At 39.7% G+C, this 22887-nt stretch overlaps 1 protein-coding gene across 1 annotated transcript in view; it reads right to left on the reverse strand.

The window, feature by feature from the left end:
- LOC125377690 (calcitonin receptor-like) overlaps window positions 1–21664 on the reverse strand; it is a 66818-nt gene extending 45154 nt beyond the window's left edge. The window contains exon 1 of the mRNA XM_048391628.1: window positions 20944–21664. Within this exon, the coding sequence (XP_048247585.1) occupies window positions 20944–21361 (418 nt within the window). The 5' untranslated portion in view covers window positions 21362–21664. The remainder of the gene's footprint in view (window positions 1–20943) is intronic.
- Window positions 21665–22887: the final 1223 nt, after the last annotated feature.

Consider the following 22887-nt stretch of genomic DNA (forward strand, 5'->3'; position numbering starts at 1 on the left):
CTATCCTCGGGTAGTGAAATGCATGGGGCTTACATAAAAGTCAACTTTTACATGGAATGCATGCTTTTCTGTAGCAGTTGCGTTTTTGTGACTTGTACTACAATATTGAAAACCAAACTTTACTTGTTTGAAAAATATACTAAAACATTGGTGTCACACGAACTTTGGTTGTTGAGTATATATTCAGTTTTAGTTATAAAAAATTGAAACGGCTATTCATGGACATTGGTTATATGAACACTTCATCATGTAACTCTTGTCAAAAGGAAAGAAATATCGTATTCGAATCTATAAACCTATGAATGTTATGTAAACAATGTTCAAACAAACAGAAGATTATCAAAGGTTCGTTCGTTCGTGACGGTAACTTTGACAATTTCTGTTGAAAATATAAAATTATAGCAATGTATGTATTTCAAATTCCCTAATTCTTCCTACGAATCTCTTCCCATGCATATCCTGAAAATGTTGAGCCAATATCTTGAGCGAATAGACGAATTGGTAGCTCAAAATAGGAGAAAATGCTACACTGTGTAAAATATGTACTTTGCTTTGTTTACATTTCAAACAAGTGCAGTTTTTCGAGCACAGCGTTCGTTTTCACACCCAACTTATTTTGCTTGATTTGATCCAGCCATTTTGTATTGGTGACAAAGGCCATTGGTCATTTGATATTAAAATGTATGAGGAATTTAAGGATGTATGTATCGCAGCTAAGTTTGAAATATACGTGATGTTACAGGCGTCTCATAACCGGTATACCTGAAACGTGATTTTGTAAACACTATCCAATACGGCGGAAAGTTCACTTCGGCGTTCGTGTTTGCGTATTTTCCAAAACATTCTAAACGATTCTAGGGTTATCGGAGACGTTTTGGAATGATCAGTGGTGATTTCATAAAGGACAGATACCCGTGATCATTAATATGCTATTTTTGAAATTCATTTCTCTGAGTAAATATCCGAAATTTAGATTTCACAACATGCTGTAAATAACGCGGTGAGTGGTGATTTAGTAATGTGTAAAAATGGCGACATTTATGATGTACCTAATGTTCAGAGGTCATTTTGAGTACTTTTGCTTGGCCTAAAATGCCAGTGGATGATATCACAGAACAGGGAATGTCCCACTTTATTCAAAACTGTGAAGTGTATTTGTGTGGGTGATGTATTTAGAATTTTACTCGACTTCAAAGTGAGAGTTGTAGAGGAGGGACATATATGTCCCTGTGGTATCCAGGGGGTTAAGGAAAAGAACTTTGAACCAAGTTAGAATACAACATAACCGCATACGACGTACTCACAAACTCAGAATGCAGTACAATGCATAGAGAATACTACTCTCATTCTCGTTATATACCATCTTAACGAAACGATCAGATACCATAGAAAGTTCACGAGTTTCGTAAAAATGGTATCTAACGAGAACGAGTGTGGTACTTTATTTATTACCCACGTTTAATATGTTTTTCAGTGTAAATACATGACTTTCGTTAAAAGACGCAAACGCATTGACAACATGTCCCTCCTCTTGTATGTAAACATGACAGCGCCAACGCTCATGATCTTTCTTTGAGAATTTCTTCAACCTATGTTAATTAAATATCATTGTTGTTAGTACGCAGGACAACTGTAAGGAAACTTTAAAAGTCAATTAGCACAGCGCTTTGACTCTTGGACCAAAATTTTGTCATTCGAACCGACGGGGTCCCGGCTGTGCACTCAAAATTGTTCGGTTTCCTTGGTCTATAAGCTGAATTTATATCATGTCCGTACCATTTTGGAAGAGGGGAATCAGAGAGCACGCCAAAGACGTTTATTTTAACTGCACAACCCCATACTGAAGTTAAACTCAAGTCTGCTTTCATGTCAGTGACAGCTTCGAGCGAAGGGCAAGGTCACCATCGAAATAAGAAAAGACAACCGTGATCTACTTACAGCGTTTTACGCTCGAGATCCATAGGGAATGTTATTGTTCACATTTGGGATTTTTTTACAGAAGTCAGGCACACTTCCTGAGATCTTTCGAATGATTTGTATCGAAACTGTTCACTTTGAGTGATCTGGTCGTGCAGTCGTGCATGTTCATTCATGAACAAAAACCTTCGGAAGCAATGTCACAAAATACGCTTTGAATGGTGACACTGATGGTACAACCGGGGCATCCAACGTAAGTCAAGATATCTAGATATCTGACCAGTCAGTTAAATCTAACTTCATTTCACCATGCTTTACCTTTCACGTTAAATAAATTTGAAGGTCGCGGAAGTGCTCGGGTGCGTCACGCTCGAAAAGGACCCCTCGATACAGGCTTGATTAAAAATGTCTGTAGAAGCTCTTTGCATAAATAATATAGAAGGCAAAGCGAATTTGATGCGTGTGACCATCTTGTTTGGATTAATTAAGAGCGTGTAAATGTCTCTCGCTTTCTCGCAGTTCACTTCAGTTCAGTTCAGTTCAGTTGTAAAAGTGAATGACGTCTCGTGATTTATTTATGAATGAAAAGAGTAGTTCCGGTTTGACAGAGGTCACGGTTATCCAATCAAAACGAATAAAACGAGGACGACCTTGTACGACACACGTGTAAAGTACGGATTTAGTATCTTACCATCTATATCTTCACCACTTGAGTAATAATAAGCGCTTTAAACCCTAGGAGGTACAGCTTCAGGCACTGCACTCACATACGTCTTAACGCTGACTGGAAAATTGCAAAGGAATCACCTAAAAGACTGGCCCATATCATGCACGAACCCAACATAAAGCAACCTAAAAAACAACCGAAAATCTACCACTAAGACAGAAAAATAAATATATAACCAAAACCGGAAGGAATTCCATACACCATCGGCTTAACAACTTTCAAAAGTCATGCAAAATAATAACATAAAACTCACCCCAGTCATACATGACTTGCTCATATCACCTCTCTATACATGCTCGGCGCTAACAACAAACACACAAAAGTAACAACAAACACCAAATGTTGTTGACTGAACACTTGGTGATTGATGTCATATCAATTATCGGTACATGGGAAAAGTCCAAGGTGAAGGTCAGCTATAATCAATAATGCGTATGTCCCCCGTTGGAATCAATAGCGGCCTGACATCTCCTGCCCATGGAAGAGACGAGTATGCGAATCACATCCTAGGGAATGGTAGCCCAACCGGCCTTCAACGCAAAAGCCAACTGCTGCAACTTCTGGGGTTGTGGTTGACGTCGGCGTAGCCGTCTATTCCATTTATCTCACAGGTGCTCTATCGGGTTCATATCCGGGGATCTGGAGGGCCAGGGACGAACATCAACGTTCTTGTTGTGTAGATAGGCTCTTGTGATCCGTGCTGTATGCGGTCGAGCGTTGTCTTTCTAGAATACACCGTTGCCGTTGGCTGCTATTGGGAGGACGTGTGGTAGGAGAACTTCGTTGATGTATCGTTGAGCCGTAAGATTGCCCTGGATATGGACCAAACCTGTCCTTCCATGATGAGAGATAGTCGGCCACATCATAACGCTACCCCCACCAAATCTCATTAAAATATCGCCGCCGCTAAACAAGGTCTGAGGACATCCCATTACGGATCACGTCAGAACGATCTTTCGCGAACTTTGACCGACCACTGGAACGACTAACAAGAAGTCGACATCAGTCAAATTGAAAGCAGCTTTCTCGATCTTTACGGCACTCGTTTAAACCTGTCGATTTCCATTTCAGACTACACTTGAAAAATATGTTGACACAGTTCTCGATTAAAATTTTGAAAACTGAACGAACGAACATTCCGGAATGTCTTATATATGGTTGCGATTGTATGGCAGTGCTTCCATCGTACTGTGCAACGCCTCCTCCGTTCAAATGTTTATCCCACAGAAGCGAGAGACAGACGATAATTTTGACGGAATCAGTCGTACGGGCCGTAACTGTCGTTCGGAATACTCCGTGTTAACGTTTTCGAGGTTGCATGATCAGAAAATACATCCCGACTGTCACATTCATGATCTCAAAAGCGACGCTTTGTTTGGTCGGATGAAAGGTCGATCTGACATGACGCGAGAACTAAGATCTGATTTTAATGAGATTGATCCCCACCAAACCTGTCCACATCCTGTACGCAGTTTCCGGCGTAACGTTCTCCCCGACGTCTGTAGATCCGTGCTCTTCCATCCCCTCGACGGAGGAGAAATTTTTATTAGTCGCTTAACAAGACATCTCTCCATCGCAGTTGAGGCCATACCTTGTGTTGACGACACTAAAGCAGTCGTTGTTGACGATGGGCGGAGATTCTGCGCTGTCCAGGTATTTGGGATGAGATTGAGGTGACTTTCACGAAGGTGGCGCAGTCGGATGTAGCGATCTTGGGCCATGATGGTTACTCTTGGTCGTCCCGACCTCGACTTTCACGTGTTGACATATGCTGTTGAAACCGATCCCATAGCCTTGTGGTGGTGCTGGTGCTGATGAAACATTGAAAACCCTGGCTACAGCTGATCGGGATTACCCTACCTGCACGCAGATGCCAGGCAATCAAAAACCCTGCACTCTAATTCCGTTCATAGTGCTCCTGCACGTACAGTTCGTACAGCTTCATCGCCCTTTTGTTAATGCACTGGGTGCTTTTTTCCCGAATCGTGCGTGTTTCCCGAGTATATATATACAAAAAATGAGGCAAATGTTCACTCGGTTTACATGTAATATATAATAAAATAACAAAGTCCAACATCTTCTTCATATCAGTTTCAGATATGGTACTTTCACTGTCTCATTACAGCTCTTCAGTGTAACTGACAATAATTAAATTTTCCTTGGGTTCATTGAATTTCCTGCATTCTGATTAGTTGAATTGGTCACGTGTAATTGCATTCATTTCCCAATGAATGTAAACAATTAAGCCACGCCCACCGAAGCGGACTACATTTATTACTACTGAATGTCGGAGAATCTAATATTACAGTCGAGGGAATTCACTCTCTGCTTACGTGTATCATGCACAGGATATTTAGCGAAATTCATGCATATTCATTGTCCAAACAACCCTTTAGGACCGAAAACCGAGAAGGAATGAAACAACAAACGTGCAGGCTCGCTCGACTGTTTTTTTCCCGATCGCCTCGGTTCCACAACTTTCATGTCTTCGGGTTTCATTAAATTTTCGAACTAGCATTTTTCCAAATGTGTCTTTCCGTTCTCAGGGAATAAATGTTCGAATCTGCAGCTGGCGGTAACTGACCATGTCATTTGAAACAGCCGCCTTCTCCCGGACACATTTGTTCCGGTTCGTTACAGTCTGACTGCTGCAGTTCTTCTCGCCTTTCCTCGATTGACAGGTCCAATGAACTTTGTTTTGGTTCTACTCTCCGTTGATTTGCTATTGACCTTGTAGGCGTGTCAATATATGTGCATAAATTAAACAATCACCTGATTCATGTCACGCCACAGTATGTATTCCTACACCTAGAACCTCGTCATTATTTACTGCTTTGATATAAACAACTGTTTTTGGTTAAACTATTGTATGTTTTCGTTGCCGATGTGCAAACTGTATGAATCCGCGCAGCGGATTCTTACTAAAGTTTGCACATCGGTTTTTCGATTCATACCTCAATGAACCGAAATAAATACACAGTCAATCCAAATGACATATGAATGACGTCATACTTATGAAGACGTCATAAATTACAACTGTGACGTCATATTGCATTTACACTCCAGCGACGACACCAAGTAATTTAACAATTGTAGGGAGACATTTGAATTAAAATATACAGTATTTGTAAAGAAGCAGTGTAACATTTACGATTGAAATGACAAATGTATTAATACATTCTAGAGTTCAATTTGGGTTTCATCAATTGGATAAACATTTGTTCTTTTTCCAGTCTCTGCTGCTTGTTACTGGTATACAATTAATAAAACGGAAAAATACTAAATTTCCCGTTTCCGCAATCATCATTTTGTTTGCTGACACTTAAGCATCGAGCATAAGGGTCCCTAATCTGCTCTACATTATATATAAACTGAAGTACAAAAGAAAGTACACACCCCACTATTCTGACAGTAAAAGAAGACAGGGCAAACTTTGTTGTGATTGTAATGTTTAATGTCATTGTTGAGTCATTTTCAAACATGTTTAGAATGGATTTAAAGATTTGTGGCCACATAAAACCTTTCAGTTGACAATAACGTCCATAGGCGGTCACTCATCAAAAATCACACTTGTAGAAATGATGACAGTCCCAGGTAAGAAGGCCATGCGAGTGGTCTCAGTACCTCGTATGACCCCCATTTGAGTTAATGCAAGCCAGGACACGCCTTCTCATGGAATAGGTCAACCGTCGGATGACGTCATTAGGGATCCGCTGCCACTCTTCTCGCAGAGCCTGTTCCAGCTGTGGTATGGTGGTTGGTGGCTGTGCACGTCGTCGCAACTGTCTACCGAGATGGTCCCACAGGTGTTCAATGGGTGACAAGTCCGGAGAGCGTGACGGCCAAGGCAAAAGCTGAATGTTCTGACGGTTCAGGAAGTCCATAGTGAGTCTAGCGGTGTGTGGTCGGGCGTTATCTTGCTGAAAAAGAAACCCCTGCCTTTGCCCCTGCATGAAGGGGATCACCACCGACTGTAACACTTGGTCCCTGTACCTCTGGGCTGTCAGGGTCTGGTGGAGAATGACCAAATCCGTCTTCTGTTCGCCGCAAATGCCTCCCCAAACCATAACGCTGCCTCCGCCAAAAGGATGAACTTGTTGGACACATGCTCCAGCCAGTCGCTCGCCTCTACGTCGGTAGACTCTCACTCTACCGTCAGCATGGTAGAGGTTGAATCGACTTTCATCGGTAAAGAGGACTCGTGACCAGTCACGACGTTGCCAGCGTCTGACTCTTCTTGCCCAGCGAAGACGGCTGATACGGTGTTGAGCGGTCAAGGCCATCCCACGGAATGGTCGATAAGCCCGGATACCGGCAGCTCGTAGTCGTCTCAGGACTGTGTTCCTGCTGATGTGGTGACCTAACGCTGTCGACGCTGTTGATGCCATTGTGAGGAACCTGTTGCGCAGGTGTAATGTGCGTATGTACCGGTCTTCTGCAGGGGTCGTCACTCTCGGTCTTCCTCTTCTTGGGCGGTCGGATGTCTGGCCAGCCTGGTTGACACGACGAAGGAGTCTGATAATGGTTTGCCTGGTGCAGCCAAGGGTCCTTGCGATGTGACTGTTCGACGCCCCCACTTGGGACATTCCCACGGCTCTCTCTCGCTCCGCTGCTGTTAAACGTGACATTTGTCTTGTGTTTTTTTCGTTGAATGTGTAATGAACGATAGAATCCACTAGCTTTTATACTGTTTCTACGCACATTGCACGTGCAAATGGAGAAAATTGCCATTTTCACAATGTGTGCTTTTGTTGCCTATCATAATGTCAAGGTTACGTTTCTGCGATATGCACTCAATGGTTTTGTTCATTACATTACGATAGCGCCAAAAATGTAACACCTTTTTCAACCATATGCGTAATATATGATATTTTAGGGGTGTGTACTTTCTTTTGTACTTCAGTTTATTATATATTAATATATATATTATTGTATATATTTCACATTAAGAAGAGGAAACACGGAAAACCTGTCGGTTTGTTATGTTTTATCCGACAAAAAATGCCAAAACCTGTAACAACAACATTGACGAAATGTACAGAAGTCATGTTTGTTGGAGAAAAATAACGAAAACTGAATGACCCCACTTGACTCAAATATGAGACAGCGGTAACCAGGAACGACACCAGAACCGGCGTTACAGTCTAATCCGGACAACAAGTTGTATGAACATTGTGTGTGATTTGACACAAGTGTGACCGATGGGAAACATGTGCATGTGCAACTTGTCAATCACTCTTGTGGAATGGACATAACCTAGATCTATTACATGACAGGAGTTTGTTGATATTTTGATGTGATTCATTAATGTTCGAAAAGCTGTTGATTGACTAACACAGCATCTGGAGGATTGTGTCAAGCTGTTCGCATTCACGGAGTTAATTATCGGACACAGGATAAGCTCACTGGGGTTTACTTTTCCCTTTTTTAAATGATTTTTGTTTGATTTCAAAACCTCCCTGAGTTTAAAAAAGTGTATTGATTTCACGAGCAGATTTTGGTTATCATGTCGCTAAGGTAGGCCTTACACCCTATGCTATTCTTAATTGTTCACCTTCAAAGTAGATTGTTCGAATTCTGAACAATCTGATTTGCGTGCCGAAATGAAAAATGCAAAGAATTATGTTTAGTTCCACCGTTCTTGTGTCATTAAGCTTCCCTGTATATATTTGTAGACTAAATTCATGTTTGTAAAAATTTAGTCATTTTTCAATGTGTTTTCATTTTCATTGGTAGTTAAGATCTTGTCGATGTCATGGTCGTTCACAAAGGCAAACCTGCCCTGATGTTGGATTATGGTGGTCGAAAAATTCGTCAAAGTCTTCTTGCCCAGATGCTGGCAAACCCGGACTTGATGGGTTTGATCTTGGAGAAAAAGCATGCCATATACATAATTTGTTATGTACTGTGTAATATTATTTATATGTTTTTAGGATTATTATGCGTTTTATCCGTTGGCATAGTCTCTCAAAATTTAGGCATGAGCATTTGTCTGTGATTGCATTGAAAGTCTCTCATAAAATTGGTACTAAATGTTTTAAACGTATTATATATTGTAAACATGAGGTGAGACTAATAAAATATTTGTCTGTCTGTCTGTCTGTCTGTCTGTTGTTGTTTATGTCCCAGGGGAGTGGGTTGCTAGACAGTCTGTTAGCAGCTGTGTAAAGAATCGGGGACCTTACTTACTGTTTGTAGATGTGAGACTGGTATATAGGGAAAGACGTTCGACGTTTAGAATAGAGATTGTAGTTGTGAGTTGAGAGAGCGCGGACGTCGGTGAGAACAACATTAAGGGGTGCGTTAGGTGACAGTCGGCATACAATGTGACGCCAATAGTGACGTAATCCATTGTTGACAACGTGTTCCTTGTCCAGTGGCATACCGATCTTGTATTCTTCCTCTGATTAACAACTGCCATACGTTGTTGTTAGACTGGTTTGATTGAAGGATATTATCATGCAGAGGACAAATATCTCCATTGTAGTTATAATAACGCCAACACCTTTTTTCAGGGCATTATCGTTTGCAGAAGCCCCCGCTCTGTTCAAATGTCCTCCGTCGTAGTCAAATCAATGGCAGATCTCGGACTTCTGCATCTGATGACGCCCTGAAGTATTGCTTTATCCTCATACTAAAGAGCCAGTTACACGCAGCAGCAGCAGCAGCTGTAGTTGCCCCACGGAGGATACCTCAATTATTTTTCAAATCCATCGTTAAACAATCTTACACTTTGTATTGAAGACACTCACGGGGTGGTTAATTTCAATTAGATCATCTCACTCACGTGTCAGTGCATTCCACCCTATCCTGCCGTTTGTGAATGAGGAGATTAACATGTTGTGTTTAAAGTAAAGATAAAGTTTGCCTGTATACTTAACATGGCTTAGTTGAATTTGGAACAGAACGCATAGCGCGAGGTTTCAATAGTTACATTCAGCGCTGTTATTCTACGGGTAACCTAGCTCTACATTGAAAACACCGTACATTTAGCTCCATCCTACTATGATTAAACAAAACGCGAACTCTTTGGTGTTATTGAGTGAAGCGGCATTGGTCGGGTCCAGTGTTTTGAGTTGGTTGTCCGACTGAATTACGGAATCACCAACATCAGTTTTTAAACAAGATATGGCGCCTTATATGCTGAAGCAGCTTGGTAACATCGTAAATACTTCACTCGAACATATGACATGCGTTTAAAGCATGTAGCACATCAACTTCTTAAGTTCACATGAAGTGCCCCCCCCCCCCCACCTATAGAACATTAAGCCATCATTGCAAAGCTTTTGTTCTACACATCATTATTATGAAAATATACCGCTCATTCTGACGCAAAAGATATGACGTCACAGTCTTATGTAGAAAAGCGCCAAATTCCAAACTCTCTGTTGTCCCCAAATCTTGAAATACATTCTCTTTGTAGATTTCTATTGTGTTTTCTGCGCAAAGTGTATTGCAAAATATCCTTTGTATATATATATTGTAGTAACCGCAACTGTGCATTATGTAACATATAATTATTTAATCATGCCTGACTGAAAATCAATAGAAGTACTATTCTCTACTATATTTGCTTACGCGATGACGCGACCGTCTAATCGGCTGTTTCACTCAGAGGGGGATTATTGTAATATGATAACCTCTGTCTGACCAATTGGAAACGAGCAATATCCAAACGCATGGTAGAATTAACATCAATCTTCATAATAAATAAGGTTTACTTGTATCATTATCGCATGTTGATGCATTGATGATCATATATGAATGTAAATCTTGCACCAAGGCTCTTAACGGACAATGTCATCTGAAGCAAGCATCCTATTGATTTGTTAGACCAAGAGCATTAGGTATAAACTTGAAAAAAATAGTAGAAAGATGAATTTTTCTGGAGACCTTCAGAAAGTCATACTGATGACCCTAGCACAAAGTTTCCAAAGTTGCCCCAGGTGGCATTTTCAAAATGGCTGCCATTTCCATGATGGCCACCATTGTGTTTAGAAAATGATATGAAATGTTACTTTTACATTCATGATATCATGTAACATATCAAATGAAAGCTATTTAATACTCTTTCACACGATACTTGATTCAACCTGGTGACTTAAATAGGATTTGTTTTGATAAGCATTTGAATAATTATTTTACAAGTTCTCTGGTGGAATACCCGGTAAAAGTCAGGTTGGATAATGATTAAAAAAAATCATGACCATGAAGAAGGGTATTTCTGAATTTGCAATACTATAATCAATATGTAAACAGTAGAAAACATCCCTTTGTGTCAATGCAAGAATGTTAATACTTTCGTACATAATAGTAAAATAGCCAAGTACTATCAAAATCATCAGGAAGGACATCGGGTCCCCGGGAATTATGTCCAATGTCATTGTATTGTTCATGAGCTACTGCAAAGTAGTAAACAGTTTTGTTCACTTGGAGCAGTATAAGTACAGATGTATGTCGAGAGCCTGTGAATCACTATCATAAATTATTTAGTCGAATCAGCACGTCATGGAGTGAAGTAGAAGTTTAACCATTAACATCATTTTGTATCTCGAATTGCTCTGCTACATTGCTACCTCATCTCTGAATTGCAGTCACAAATGTCATCTTCAGGACTACAGAGGAGCAACAGGTCTGTCAGTCTCAATGGGGAAAACAGGGAACAAGTAGTGCTTCTATCTCAGTGGTGCCACCCCCACTCTGTGGGTGATAGTTCTTTTCCCTTTCGTACAGCATGGTACGCTCTGTTGCTATGGAATTTGGCAGCTACTGATGTTTCCAACTGGATCCAGATGAAGATAAGGTTGTTTGATGAATGGATTTGAAGTACATCTTGTAGCGATGTCTGTCCCGTGACTTTGACCCAACAGTTCCATGCAGCTTCAGAAGGAACATCTCTCCAACTTCTGCGATCTCATCGTGAGAACTATCAGGTCGCTGGAAGAATCTCAAACAGCCAAAATTGTTAGTGCAAGCAAGCAGTGCAAAAGCTCCACTCTTCCCTTGATTGTAGAGCGCTGACACAATGTTAAATCCAGTGACTACATGTACAAACATTAGGTGGTGTTTGATGCTGTGAAACGCTTCCTGGATTTCAGAGATACTGTACACTTGTACGGGTTCAATTCAAACATCGAATTGTTTGATAGGCATTACTTATAAGTTGTAAGGTATAAGGATCTATACCGAAACGTCGCCTTTATCCATAATGTGTGTCTACTTTGTCATTCAAACATCATATGGAGATCCAAGCAAGGAGTGGCTTGTGCGACCATCATCACCACCAAATATGTGTTTGTACCCACAACAACAAAAACAGGTGCATGCTGTGTTTGGGCAGTGTCCATTGCAGTTGATGATCAACAAGACCCCCGTTTGTCGTGCTTTGCTTGAAATTGGAATGCATCGGGGCGTGGCTTGCACCCTATTGGCGATTGTGCTGTCGGTGATTCTATTACCACGGGCCATACCTACAGGTCTTCAGTAATGGCATTAAATCTTGTTCTTTTGCCTGATCACTAAAGTTTCCACGCAAACAATTCTCTCAGTGAAGTTGTTGTACTGCTAAGGAGACATTCTTTCATTTGGTCAAGGTGGAGGCGGGCGGATTTTGCATATATGCAAGGTGTCCTGCCGCATGAAATAAGGGAATCATTTCTCTGACTGATTGAAGATGTAAATTCCAATCCGCAGCATGCTCTGCTAGTTTAAACGTTGAATCATGGACACTTGATTGAAATATTCACTCCAAAGTTATCAGATTCTCCATAATACTTGTGAGCATGTTGACAAATTCCTCATTTACCACATACTCAGTGGTACATTTGGCATCGGTTTTAGGTAGATCCACCAAAATAAGGCACTGAGGTGTTTGTAGCAATGTGGATATGATGGCTTATGTTGATAGCAGATGAGCACAGAGTGCACGAGCATGACCTGACATCATATGGATTACAGTGTTTGGGGTTTTGACAGTTGTCCACATATCTTCTAAGCCACTTCCACTCATGACATTTCTGATCGATTCCATATAGGACATATTATGTGAAACCCTCCAAGTCGAATTACCATCTTGCTCAGTTCTTGGTGAGAAGATTTCACAATTTCGGTTGCCTTGTAGAGAGGCTGGTCAAATGTGAAAGGGTAAACACAAAATGAATAAGTTTTGCAAAACACAAAGCCGAAGGGATGACGTCAGGTAGGGAAGGGTCCTGGATTACAAATGTTAGAATCTGAATTTTATTTTTTTTCCCCTGATTGTCTCTCCTTGCAGCACACTGCATAAAGTGAGGAACTGTTTAACCATAAACAATCCCAACTTTTTTGCTAACTCCTTGAGGGCTGAATTTGGCTTTGAAATCTCAAGAGGCCTTATCCTGATCCGCTTCAATCCTGATGTGGTGTGTATAATTTCACAGGAACTTTATCGAATTGACCTGCAGAAGCAGCTGTCATGACTCTGGGTGGACTGAGTCTGGACTGCCTCAGGATCTGAAGTGATGAACATGCAATACCAACCTAAACATTCATAACATACCACCCGGTACCCTGACCTGTGAGGGTTTGGACATTGATATTGGCATCGTCAAAGGTACATTTGCCAGATCCCCCTCAAAATCACATTTTTTTCTCATCTGTAGTGCATCGTATAGACGCTGGAGCTCCCTAAATCCATCTGCCTATGCCAAACTGGTCTGAATATAAACCAATTCTCGGGATTTTGTACTTATGATTTATGTAAATAGATATTGCCAACAATATTGCTGAAACAAATTAACTTGGTCGGCAGGCTGATATACGGTAGCGTTCACATACTTCGACCCCCGACATGCATGTGTACACAACTGTTTACAACTTTGCAGCAGACACTGTATACTGCGATGGACATAATTCCCAGGGACTTGCTATTCTTCAGGTTCCACCAGTGAATTGATTTTAAAAGTATAAATTTACATGGCTATCCTACTATTATGTAAGAAAGTCTTAAAACTTTTGTATTGACACAATGGGATGTTCACAGTTTGATTAAAGTATTGCAAACTTCTTTTTCTTTCATGGATTGTTTTTATCATTATCCATCCTGACTTTTACTGGGTATTCCACTCAAAACCCTGTTAAATAATTCTTCAAATGCTTATAAAACATATCATAATTTTATCAAAGGGTTGAATCAGCATTGTGTGAAAGTGCATAAAAAGTGCTTTCATTTGATATATTGCATGATATCATGAATGTAAAACTATAAATTATTTTCTAAAATATTGGCGGCCATCTTGGAAATGGCGGCCATATTTGAAAATGCCACAAGGGGGAACTTGGGGAACTTTGTGCTAGGGTCATCAGTAAGACTTTCTGAAGGTCTCCAGAAAAAATCAGCTTTCTATTAGTTTATTCCACGTTAATGTTTTTTTTGTCTAATTTTCTTGGTATATGTAATGGGGGTGGAGGATAGAACAACCTATTTTACCAGCTGTATCCAAGAAACGATTTTTTAAACAAACTTTTAATTTTTTTCACCGCTGCCAACAAACTATTCATTTGGGCATGTTTCAGTACTAACTATTTATTTTTAAAATCTTCCCCAGATATCAAATGGATGCTCCTTAATGGCCTTCGTCGGTACATAATTGTATAATATATCCAGGTGACCATATGATTCCGCGATGTTATGGTTCGTTTCAATCAACTATTGATAGATGTATTTTCTCACAGATGTAGCAATTTGTTGTGGCATTATTTTTGTAAAAAACAATAGCCAGATTCTGGCGAAGTACGTCGTTATTTACATGGTCATGGTTAACATCATATATCATTCCTGGAACACATATGTTTAAGACATAATAACCGTGTTCGACAGTGTCATGTTATGAACATCTTCTAATCCGATCAGTGAGTGAGGAAGGTGGGTTTAAAATGGGAATCTTTAACACGTTCTTGTGTCTAGAAGCTGGAATTACTGAACAGAATATCACACTCTGAAGACTGTTTGTTTGTTGCTTGACGCTGCACTCATCAAGTGATTGACATCATGAGGATCGATGCACGCAATTGGGATACGATGACATGCAAATCAAGTCGGCGAGCATGACCACCCGATCCCGTTTGTCGCCTCTTACGAAATGCGTAGTCGCTTTTTACGGCAAGCACGGGTTGCTGAAGATCTATTCTAACCAGGATCTTCACGGGCAGGGACAAATGTTAAAACACACACCTAAACACGTCCCTTGTCCTCGATTCCAAAGGCTTTAGAGGAGGGGATTAACATCGCGTGCATGCACGTGTGTATGTGTGGAGCTGCTTGTACTTGTCCGATTTTATAGAGCTAGCCCACTGAAATACCATGCCGCAGTTTAATATGAATACCTTACTCAGACACAGTATACACCGAGCCGACCATTCCATGTTTTAGCCCCTTTTTGCCGAGCGCATTGTGGTATGCCGGGGTCGGGGATCGAACGCCGGGCGGACGCTCTGCCACTAGACTACGGAATCAATCTTATATCCTAGAAGGCAAATAGAAGTATTACAATATGACAAAATCCACACTAAAAAGTTATGGGTTAAAACATTTCCGGTCAAATAGAAGCTCTCTGCGATCCCGGACTCTCGCATACCGCTGTATTCACTGAAGCAATGTATAAACAAACGCAACTCCGAGGATCCAATATTTAATGAGCAAATATATTTGGATTGGACGATGTTATAAAAATACGATTATGTGATATAAGCTAAAGACTTGAAAATGTTCTCATATGATCAACATGGCTTTCTTGACTTTGGAAATGCTCTTTCTCCTTTCTTCTGTTGAAATACTGTTCAAATAAGTAAACACGACAAAACGCTTTCCAAAATCGCAAGAATCCTCCCCTAAAAGCCGAGTCTACTGTATGCTCCCGATCATATCATAAACATGTGTTTATGAATCACTAACTTATAGTGATGACACCAGAAGTTCGCGAAAAGGTGGGCGTAGCCTGTCCCATCGGTGGTGTACTTCAAAAACACATGCAAAACCAAGTCAATTGTTCACCTGAAAAGACATCAACATGAGGACATATGGTATAAGGCAAGATAGGGAACTGTCTCACGCGTCATCTTTTTGTAACTGACGCATCCAATTTAGAAAGGTCCTTCACATTTCTACCATAAAACATTCGAAACCTTTACTAAGGCCCTGAATGTTGTTACCCTGACGAAACAACATGGAGTTGTATGACGCTCCTTGAGATCATCGAAGAAAGAGCATGCTCGATTGTACCTCATAAGTTAAATTCTGGCGCTGCTGGAAATTACTCGTCATACATGGAAAGTTGACTAATGGGGAGGTGAAATCATGCCCCTGTCATACACAATTGTGGATAGTTTTGTTGTCCTTATGAATCTCTATGCAAAGATCTAAATAGTGATAGATGAGGCGGTTGGTTTCACTGATCCCTTTTCTTTCTAAAACAGGTGAGTAAAGTAGTTGGCAATTGGCTGACCAACAATAGAAGATCATCGATAAACCGGAAGCAGATGTTATCTGTGAGAAAATCAAGCATTACACATAGTGCTGTCTCCGTAAACTTTAGAAACTGACCTGAAGAATGAAGTAACATTTGTGACTATATTTATGGTCATTACGTGGCAATGCCCCATGGATCAAGTAAGGAAGTTTTCCTGAAGTTTGTCGTGTGCATTAGTGATGTTCAAAGTTGAAAAAGATGTGTGTACATAATTGACTTTCTGAGTTTGCAGATATTTCACTTTGTCTGAAATAATTTCTTAGAATTAAAACAATCCTTTCTGGGCTGTGTCAAGGATTGTAGGTAATCTCTGAGACAGGGTTTGCGGGCACATTTGCTGGACCCAACAATACATCTCTCTTTGTACAGATAGTTATGGAGCTTTGGAATTCAGGACAACACGGAAATGTACAAGTTTTCAGGTTTTAGAGTCAAGCTAAAAGCTAACTGTATTGATGCGCGGTTTTATGAGATGTGTTCCTCATTTAACATAATATTAATGGTCTTATATGTGGTATTATGTGATATAGCACTGTCTGGAAAAGAAAAAAAGGAGCATGATCGGGGGATTTGATTTTGAAAGCAGTCCAACATTACATCTTTAGCCTTCACAGACGCTTCACGTAACATGACAAAAACGTCCTTGAGCCACATAACCAGTCTGTCATTGACATAAGATGAACATGTTTAGTCGTGATCCATGCTCAGTGATTGAAAGATCAATGCTCATCGTTAACATTATGCGAATGCGCTCTTACAAACTTTTACGTACATGTACGTAATGAGGTAGTAACGGATTACGTAGCTTCTTCACGTCGGCTTCTTTTGACCTGGATGAGCCAATCATCATCTGTCATATAAAACTGCGGCAATCATTGTGTCGATTTAATACATTTCAAGACGAAGACTGATTCTCCTCCTGCTGATGTTGCATTTCTTGAATATGTTGCCTTTACTAAAATTAATCATAATCCTATCGCTGCGGGTGAACAGTAATGACCAAACCAAAGACGAACAGGACATCTCACATGACATTATTGATAGTCCCATAACAAGGCATGAAATATTGGAGAGCTTTAGATCTCTCAATAACAATAAGTCTGCTGGCATAGATCATATTTCAAGTGAATACCTAAAGCACTCGTCAAATATTATTGCTCTATGTTTTGAGATATTGTTTAATTGCATGTGTGAAAGTGGTGTTTTTACTGGTAATTGGTCAACTGGCATCATAATACCTTTGCACACAAAAAGGAGATAAGACCAGTTCTGACAACTACAGGGCAATTCTTCTTTTAAGTATTACAAGATAAGTATTTACCTCAATTTTGGGGAGGAGTTTGGTGTATTGGACGAATAGCCTATCAAACATATCTAAATGTCAATCTGGATTCAGAAATACATATGCTAACGCAGATAATTGCTGTTCTAAATGCTATTGTCCAGCGTTGTCTCTCACGTAAGGGTGGCAATTTTTATGTTGCCTTCAGAGATTTTACAAGGGCGTTTGATTACGTATAACGTCATCTTCTGTGGAAAGTATTTCATAAACATGGTTTAAGCGCAAAAATGGGTAAAAATGTTACAATCAATTTATAGGGATGTTAAATCATGTGTTCGTTCAAATAGGGTTTTACTTGCCCTACTGGTGTCAGACAAGGATGTGTGCTGAGCCCCTTTCTATTTCAGTTCTTCATAAATAAATTCGTTATTCAGATGGATCATGAATGTCCAGAAGGTGTATTGTTACATCTAGATGTTATTCATGTTCTCTTACCTTTATTTGCTGGTGACTTGATACTCTTTTAGGATAGTGTAAGAAGGTTAAATTTTGTGACACGTGGCAAATATCAGTTAATATGTCTAAAACAAAGGCTCGAAAAGTGGTTTATTAAAGATGATAGGATTGAAGTTGTTTCAGGATACACCTTTCTAGGATTGTGCTTTGACAATCGGCTCAACTGGTCAATAATCTTTGATACCATAGCTTTACAAGCTAAACTGGTTTGGATAGCTATTTTGAGAAGTGTACATTCCCTACGTCCTTTTCCCTATGATTTCTACTTTATAATATTCGATAGTAAAGTTCTACCTATACTGCTCTAGGGTGCTTTAGTTTGGAGGTTTGAACACGTAAACAACTCGATATGGTACAGTTATATGCTTGCTAGCGGTTCCTTGGTGTAACCATGTCAGCATCAAACAATGGAGTGTTAAGGGAATGTGGTAGACACCCGATTCATGTACATGTAATTTACAAATGTGGTAAATATTGGCTAAATATTCTCACAATGTCTGAATGTCGCATATAAAAAAATGGGCTTATATGATGTGTATCTATGATGAACAAGGGAAGACAAATTGAATTACAAAGCTAAGAAATTGTATGTGTAAAAAATGGTTCAACAATGTTTGAGAGACAACTGTCAGCAAACATAGCATTGTGAACTATTTTGCTCCTTAAAGATGCACAGTTCAAAACTTTTGCAAATTGTTAAACCTATCTGAAACTCATGCTGTCAGTTAAAGCTAAAAACTGTTCTTTCAAGATTTCGATTAAGCTGTCATGATCTAGTAATCGAACGTGGGCGGCATGCAAACGTTCCACGAAATCTAAGTAAATGTAAGTTATGCAACTAAAACTGTGTTGAAGAGGAATATCACTTTAATTTTATTTGCCCCGTATTTGATAACTAAAGACAAACGTATATTAAATCCAAGTTCTAACTCCATCCAAACTATCACAAATTCATCCCCCTTTTATCATCGCAAGATCCTGACACTGTAGTAAATTTAGCTAAATACATTTATAATGCTCATGTTGAAGGAAATGTATTATCCAAAATTTAACAGTCTGTCTGTATTATTATATTCTGTACACAAAGGCCTGTGGCCTATACGTATTGAATAACAAAAATTGAACTAAAATTAAGACATCAAATTTATTTTTAGGGATGGTAAAACATGAGTTTGTTATATCAAGTGTTCGTTATGTTATGCGTTGCTTAAGGCGTGCATTATATAATACTTTCATTATTACAGATATACGTTATTTGATTGGGTGTTCATGGGTGTGCATAATGTACATTTCACCTGAACCAGTCTTATATTTTATTGAGTATTTAGATTACTTAAATATTACGGAGGGAAAGAAATGAAAAAAACATTACGTCTCCTTTTTATCGAATTAAAATAAACATAATCCCTTTTTTTCACCTCTGAAGTTTCGGTCTCTATTGAGATGTGAATGAACCGTTTCCTCCCTAATCTTTGATCACTTCATAGTTCACAATCTAGCTTGTGCACTTTGAACCTTCACATCGCTATGCTCTTCTTGCATCTTAGGCACGGATTTAAGATATTCCGACGGGAATAAAGTAACTGTGCTTCAAGTGTCAATGAACATAACAACAAAAGATTTGGTCATTCGTCTGATTAAAATTTTAAAATTCTCTGACAAATCACATAGCTGGCGACACGTCATAAAAGAGGGGTAGGTCTCACAACTCAATTAGCAATGTCCAATATCGGTTGTTACCACCATTTGCGTTGATAGAGGCACGGAAGTGGCGGCGGCGCATTGAAGACACAAGATGATGCTTGAAAACAGCCTGTCCACCAAAGATTGGCACAGCTCGGCTAGCGTTACCGGCTGGTTCTTGTCCTGTCGAAGGCGTCATCACATCTCATCACAGACATGGTCTATGATGGAAATGTCTTAAGAAACAACAAGCCATGGCAGTACAATAATGTTATGCTGCCTAAAACAGTCTGTTACAACACGTGCAACGTGAGAGCGGGCATCATCTTGCGGCAACGTGACCTTACGTCCCTGCACTTGCATCATTTGTCCCGTGGCAAAATCATGAGTGTTGCCCTGCTGTAGATAAGGTCTCCAAAGAGATTATTTTGTGTTTCGATGAACAATGAAATGTCTTGCAACTTCGTTTTGAGTCACTCTTTTTTGAAGCATAAAGGCGTTGATTTTCACCAAGCCGTGGCATTTGCGTAAGCGTTATTTACGTTTAAACGAAAGTGTTATGAGCACAATGTAGCGAAATAATCATTGTGTTCTGTTCACTTTAAATAGTCACCGGTGTGAGTATCATGCTCTCAAAAAGCATGCAAACATTCAAGTGTGCACCGTGCATTGGCATGCACGTGCAAATTGTTAATCACGACTCGAGGAGATGTATTTATGATTATGTATTGAAATATGCATTATTTAATTTCTTTATAAATTTCTTTTTAATGAACTTTATATGAAGCACAGTAAGTTATTCCGTTAGTATGAATATGAACAAGAACTAGAGCTTTATGATAATGCAAATTAATCGTTGTAAAATACGTTCAAAATCCATTGAGGCAAGAACATCGATGAAAGGAGATTGTATAAGAAGGAGAACTATGGCGATAATATATCATTCGACATCTTTCCCGCTTGGACGTCATGTTGATGGGAACATAATGTATGCCCGTATATGTTTCTTACCTTGGTGAAACCCACAAAGCGCAGGTAAGGTTGTGGCAGGCCGAGCAACATATTCGACGCAAATCTGGGAATCGGGCTCACACTCAACAGACCGAAAAACTAATTCAAAATTGATTGAATGTAATAATACCTCACCAGGAGGTTGTATTCAGTGTGGTAGACTAATATTAAACGAAATCGACTCTCATCACCTGAAAGTCGTTTATCTCGAATACCAATACAACAGCAAACTAAGTTGACATATCGACTATCAGCAATCCTTGTCATTTCATTATCCACAACACACAAACATTTTCGCTTACCAGTTGGAACAGCTTGGTCGATGTAGGAAGGACACGAAATGATTGCCTTTGTGCCAGCCCGAGTTGCCTCGAAGCAACTAAATCCATCCCATGTCGGTGGACAATAGTGACCAGGAGGGTCATAAAAGGTTATTGAAATTTGTCTCTGACAGCACATAAGAGCAGCGATGCAACATGATGACCATCGTCGGCAATCGTCATTTGACAGCGTGGCACATATCAAATCTTTAGATGTACTGTTCTCGATGTTGGGGGTGTATGAGGCGCTTCCGTTCCATGTATCTAACTTTGGGAAGTTTTTGGAACCGTTTGGTGTCAGTGGCACTGCGTCAGGGAAAAGGTAGCTGTAGCACATGGAACATGTCCATAACTTGAAGACCTCTTCAGGAAAGAGCCCTATCCGGTCGCGACACTCCATTGTCCAGATGGTCCCAACAACGTGCCGGCAACTATAGTCACTCACTCATGTAAGCATTGCCGAGCCTTTGAATCATCCACGATTCAGTTAACATACGACAATGGACTACGCAGCAAATCAGTGATGCCAGACAAAGAACGGTTTGTACCAATTACCGCATTCTCGTCATTGGTATAATGCCATGGCACTGCTTACACTGTAAGGGCATGGTCTCACGTGTTGTTTATTATAGGCAGATTAGTATTGATTTTCTTGAACTGTGTCAGTCTTTGTCAATGAAGCATCCTGAACGTCATATTAACAGTAGAGTCTGAAATGGAAACACAAGTAGGTTGCACGTCTAGTTTCAATGTTTGTTGAAGTCTTTTGATCTTATTAAAATGCAAACGAGTCTGAAAATACACAATGTTCATCATAAGTGTTTCCCAATAATTTCTGAAGTAAGTGTCACCATAAACTACGGTCTTCAATCACTATTTGTGTGACGTTTTGGTGTAATGCCGATTCAGTAATAACACGACATAATCGTCGCCTTAAAACAAGAGTGGTGTACTACAGTATTGAGATAATAGCTGTTGAAGTTTTGAAGTGTTGTCATTCTATGATGAAAGAATGAAGGAACCTGTAATATGTAGTATATTTTAGTTTGGATATCAGAAGCTTATGTTTATATATAGTTTCATTCTTAAGTGTTAAGTATTATCAAAACAAGCATCTGGTGACATGGAGATAGATTAAGATGATTCATTTTTAGAAACTCTCAGTTTTTCAAATCTGTTTTAAGCAGATATTACAACTAGAAATTAGCCTTTTCTGGATTTTTTCCCAAGCTATCATTCACCAGGGACTTCGTAAGCCAAATACTTTGGTCTCATTTCACCAACTTCAAAATTTTAGATGGATTGTTTAAATACTTCTTTAGCGTTAAGGGGCGGTCGGGTAGCCTAGTGGTTAAAGCGTTCGCTCATCACGTCGAAGACCCGGGTTCGATTCCCGACATGGGTACAAAGTGTGAAGCCCATTTCTGGTGTCCCCCGCCGTGATATTGCTGGAATATTGCTAAAAGCGGCGTAAAACCATACTCACTCACTCACTTACTTTAGCGTTAAGAAATTAGATGGCACACGCACAAGATACAAAAGCTAGTTTGAAAATCCAAGGTAAAGTTATGGCTCATTTCTGTTTCAAAATCATATTATATATCAACGAGAACATTTAATACATATGTAAGAACTCTATAGTTACAAAGGAATGTAGTGAGTTTACTATGAAATGAAAGAATAAATAAGACCTGAACATTTTCCCAAAATAATGTAAAAGATAGATTTTCATGATCTATTTTTCAAAGATTGATAAGTCAAACCTTACGTACATGTATATATCTAATATCCTTCAATTTCTAGGTGACTTCTTACCAGACAGTTTGCTTGGGCTAGGCTGTCGTATAAATTTCACAAAATCTTAAAACAACGCGCAAAACGTATCATGATATTTAAACTGTATGGAAGCAAACCACTGCTATGAGA

Source organism: Haliotis rufescens, unplaced genomic scaffold (assembly GCF_023055435.1).
Source record: "Haliotis rufescens isolate VD_foot unplaced genomic scaffold, xgHalRufe1.0.p SCAF_10, whole genome shotgun sequence".
NCBI lineage: Eukaryota > Metazoa > Mollusca > Gastropoda > Lepetellida > Haliotidae > Haliotis > Haliotis rufescens.